At 40.1% G+C, this 4,651-nt stretch overlaps 1 protein-coding gene across 1 annotated transcript; it reads left to right on the top strand.

The window, feature by feature from the left end:
* Positions 1–3,299: 3,299 nt before the first annotated feature.
* LOC148619322 (uncharacterized) lies at positions 3,300–3,788 on the top strand. The gene has a single exon (XM_088577033.1). It carries the CDS (start codon positions 3,300–3,302, stop codon positions 3,786–3,788), a length of 489 nt encoding a protein of 162 aa, XP_088433159.1.
* Positions 3,789–4,651: the final 863 nt, after the last annotated feature.

The raw sequence follows: 4,651 nt of genomic DNA, 5'->3' as shown, positions 1-4,651 counted from the left end.
ATATGCTAATTTACTGTCTTATTTCGATTCATCGTCAGGGATTAATCCGATTGTTGAAAAGTTGCCTTACAATATCAAGGAGAAATGGACATCTCGAGCATCTAGATACAAAACTGACTATCATGTTCCATTTCCACCGTTCTCGTTCTTCGTGAATTTCATCAGAGAAATTTGTACAATAAAAAACGACCCAGCATTTAACTTTCATAATACAGACAATGTGTATTCCAAGAAACAAACTTCAAATCGTCGAAATGGTCATAGTGCAACTACGGTATTCAATCGTAGAACTAATGTGAATGTCAGAGAGAAGGAAAACGGATAATTTGAACTTTGTCCTTTACACAAATCAAAGCATAGTTTAGCAACTTGTAAGGGCGTTCGAGGCCAAAAGTTACGATGAGAAGAGACAAATTTTGAAAGACCATAGAATTTGCTTTAAGTGTTGTCAGTCGTCAAAACATATTTCACGGAACTGCACAGCAACGATCAAATGTAATCATTGTGACAGTAAAAATCATGTAACGGTAATGCATCGTCCCGAGAAAGCCGAAATTCCTGATGGCGGGAAGCGCTCATATCCTCAAACTTCGTTCGAAAACATTTCATCTAAGCGTACGTCTCTAAGTGATTTCAGTGGCAAGTCGTGTGGTAAAACCGTACTGGTTCGTCTGTATCAGAGGAATTTTCCGGAAAAGTGATGAACGTCTATGCGATCTTAGATGATCATAGCAATAAAACTCTTGCTAAACCAGAACTTTTCGATCAACTTGGTATTGACACTGATAAGCTTCAATATACAATGTCGACATGCACTGGTCGAAGAGTAATGTCCGGAAGATGTGCTAGTAACCTCGTCGTCGAACCTATTACTGGTGACAACAGTTTGAATTTACCTTCAATTATAGAATGTGCTAATATTCCTAACGAACGTTCAGAAATCGCTACACCAGATGTTGCGGCATCATTTTCGCATCTGAAGGAAATAAGTGAATACATACCAATACTAAACAGCGAAGCTCAGATACAACTGTTGATCGGACGCGATGTTCCAGAAGCACATCACGTTATGAAACAGATTACAGGTCCTAAAGGAACTCCATTTGCTCAGAAACTAATGTTAGGATGGGTGATTGTGGGTGACATTTGCTTAGGACAATTTCACAAACCTAAGACTATAAACGTAAATAGAACTCATGTGATGACCAACGGTAGAGGAACGATATTCGAACCTTGTGCGAACACTCTGTTCGTGAAAGAACGAGTCAAAAAGGAAGTTGATACAAGACAACAATGTGAACCTTGGTTTTCCGATGGTGACGTATTCCGTAAAACTAAGGACGATGAAAAGGTAGAGATGTCAATAGAAGATCGGGAGTTTCTCTCAATGATGGACAAGGAATTCGTAAAAGACTCTAGTGACCACTGGTCAGCTCCATTGCCGTTCAAATCGAACCGTCAACGTCTACCTAATAACAGGGAATTGGCATTGAGACGAGCTCACACATTAGACATTTCGCTCAAAAAGGACCAGACGAAACGTGCTCATTTTGTTGAATTTATGCGTAAAATTATCGACAACAAAACAGCTGAAGTAGCTCCACCTATTAGTGATGATAAAGAATGCTGGTATTTACCCCTTTTTGGAGTTTACCATCCCAACAAACCACATCAAATAAGAGGCGTATTTGACTCATCGGCAACTTTCAAAGGTGTGTCTCTAAATAGCGTTATGATGACCGGTCCGGATTTAACAAATAGTCTCTTAGGCATTCTTCTACGTTTTAGGAAAGATAAGATAAGCTGCAACAGTCGACATTGAACAAATGTTTTATCAGTTTTTCGTGAATGAGAATGATAGTGATTTTTTGCGTTTCTTCTGGTATAGAGACAATAATCCCGACAACCCTCTTATTGAATTTCGCATGTGTGTTCATGTGTTTGGAAACTCTCCCTCTCCCGCTGTAGCTACATATGGACTAAGACGCACAATTGAGAATTGTGATCGGTTGTATGGATCGGACGTCAAGTCGTTCATCGGTAAAGACTTCTATGTGGATGATGGGTTAATTTCGATGCCGGATAGTAATTAAGTCGTAAATCTAATTAAACGAGCGCAACAAGTACAAAGAACGGACGGAAACATCAGACTGCGCAAAATTACGTCAAATAGTGCCGATGTTATGAAAGCATTTGCGGTCGAAGATTTGGGAAAAGAGATAAAAGACCTGAATCTAGGTGAAGATATTTTTCCGATTCATCATAGTTTGGGATTAGAATGGGACTTGAATAAGACAATTTCATATTTAGTCCATTGGAAGACGACAAACCTTTCACTCGCAGAGGTATTCTCTCATCCTTGAACAGTATTTTCGATCCGATTGGATTTTTGTCACCGATTACGATAAGTGGTAAAATTTTGTTACGAGAAGCATCGCCACCTGGAACTGACTGGGATGAGCCTTTATCGTCGGACTTTCAATATATGTGGATTGCATGGAGAAATTCAATTGTGATATTGAAAGACTTTCGTATTCCACGCATGTATTTTCCTTGCTCCTTCAGTGAGATGAACAATCTTGAAGTCTTAGTATTTTCCGATGCCTCTGAGAAGGCTATTTCTGCTTCTGCGTATGTACGAGGTGTCGACGATGAAGGACAGCTTCATATAGGATTTCTCATGGATAAATCGAAGCTTAGCCCAGCAAGCGGGAATTTGATACCCCGACTTGAACTTTGTGGTGCAGTCATGGCTACGGAAATTGCTAGTATTGATCTGACAACTTGGATATTCCTCTTGGAGCAATCAAGTATTTCTGTGACAGCAAAGCCGTATTAGGTTATATCGGGAACAAGACGAGACGTTTTCATACTTACTTTTCAAATCGAGTTGATTGTATACTCAGAATGTCAGAATCGTCACAGTGGAATTTCGTACCAACGCATCAGAATCCAGCCGATAGTGGAACTAGATATTTATCTAATCTGGAAAGCGACGATTATAACACTTGGCTAAATGGTACACCATTTTTTAAAATGTGTGGTAGTAATAGCGGACTCTTACCTTCTTTTCCGCTTGTAACTCCAAATCTGGATAAGGAAGTGAGGCCGGAATGCAACGTAAACGTAACTAGTCTTGATACTTCTGGTCAATCGTCGATCGTTTCGACAACATTTCAAGTTGGAAAAAGCTTCTCAAAGGAATAGCGCTGTTGAAACACATCGCTAGGAACTATCGATCAGACAGTCAGTCATGTAAAGGATGGCATGTTTGCGAACATTACATATCAGTTGATGCAATGAAAGAAGCTGAACAATATGTCATAAAGGAAGTTCAGAAATCGGTATTTGCACAGGAGATAGACTTACTTTCACAAGGACAAAACGTTTCATCGAGATCATCGATCAGTGCGCTTTCACCATTTCTTGACTTATCAGGAATACTTCGTGTCGGTGAACGATTAAGTAAAGCTACAGGATGTCTTCCGACAGGAGAAATCAACCCGATCATAATTCCGAAAAATTCACGTGTCGCAAAATTACTCATAGATCACTACCACAATGCTGTGAAACATCAGGGTAGACATTTTTCGGAGGGTGCCTTGAGGAGAGCTGGTTTCTGGATTATCGGTTCAAAGAGATTGATATCTTCATTCATTCAGAAATGTGTAGTATGTCGAAAGCTTAGAGGAAAATTCCAAGAAAAGAAAATGTCTGATTTACCAGAGGACAGACTTACACTGGGTCCACCTTTCACGTATGTCAGTCTGGACACCTTCGGACCCTGAAACGTATTGACCCGCAAGACTAGACAAGGATCATCGAATAGTAAGCGATGGGCTATTCTTTTTACGTGCATGACAACCCGGGCAGTACATATTGAGCTTATCGAGTCAATGAGCGGTTCATCGTTCATAAACGCTCTCCGAAGATTTCAGTCAATTAGAGGACCGGTCAAAGTTTTTCTGACCGTGGATCAAATTTCATAGGTGCAACTGACAATCTAGACATAGAAGCTATTCATGTGGAGGATAAAGCCGCCAAGAACTATCTTTGTGAAAACGGATCCGTTTGGAAATTTAATCCTCCCAACTCCTCGCACATGGGAGGAGTGTGGGAAAGGTTAATTGGTGTGACAAGGAGAATATTAGACTCAGTTATCTTAACATCTTCGAGCAAAACATTGACAAATGAATCTCTTCTTACCTTCATGGCAGAAGTTGTAGAATCATAAACTCTAGACCCATTGCTGATATATCATCGGATCCTGACATGCCTTTAATTCTAAGTCCATCGATGCTTCTTACCGGAAAACAAGATTACTTACCTGTCTTAGTGGACTCTTTGAACATGAAAGACATTTATAGAGCCGAATGGAAACACGTCAAGATGCTGTCAGATATCTTTTGGAAGCAATGGAGGTCGGACCATTTATATTCTCTGCAGAAGCGACGGAAGTGGCACAATAACAATGAAAACTTGAAATCTGGTGACGTAGTTCTATTACGAGACAAGACTCTTTATAGAGGTGAATGGCCTGTTGGAATCATTGTTGAAGCCATCGAGAGCGATGATGGTAAAGTGAGAAAAGCTAGTGTCCGCATTCATAGGGACGCCAAAAATGTAACTTACACAAGACCAATTAGTGAAA

This window comes from Perna viridis, chromosome 4, assembly GCF_037379345.1.
Source record: "Perna viridis isolate PV_CMFRI_1.1 ecotype Kerala chromosome 4, ASM3737934v1, whole genome shotgun sequence".
Taxonomy (NCBI): Eukaryota; Metazoa; Mollusca; class Bivalvia; order Mytilida; family Mytilidae; genus Perna; species Perna viridis.
Note: the sequence above shows the minus strand (reverse complement) of the source record. Positions and strands in the feature narration are given on the sequence as shown.

Coding starts and splice junctions, on each gene's coding strand:
- LOC148619322 (XM_088577033.1), top strand. CDS start 3,300: ATGAAAGAAGCTGAACAATATGTCATAAAGGAAGTTCAGAAATCGGTA.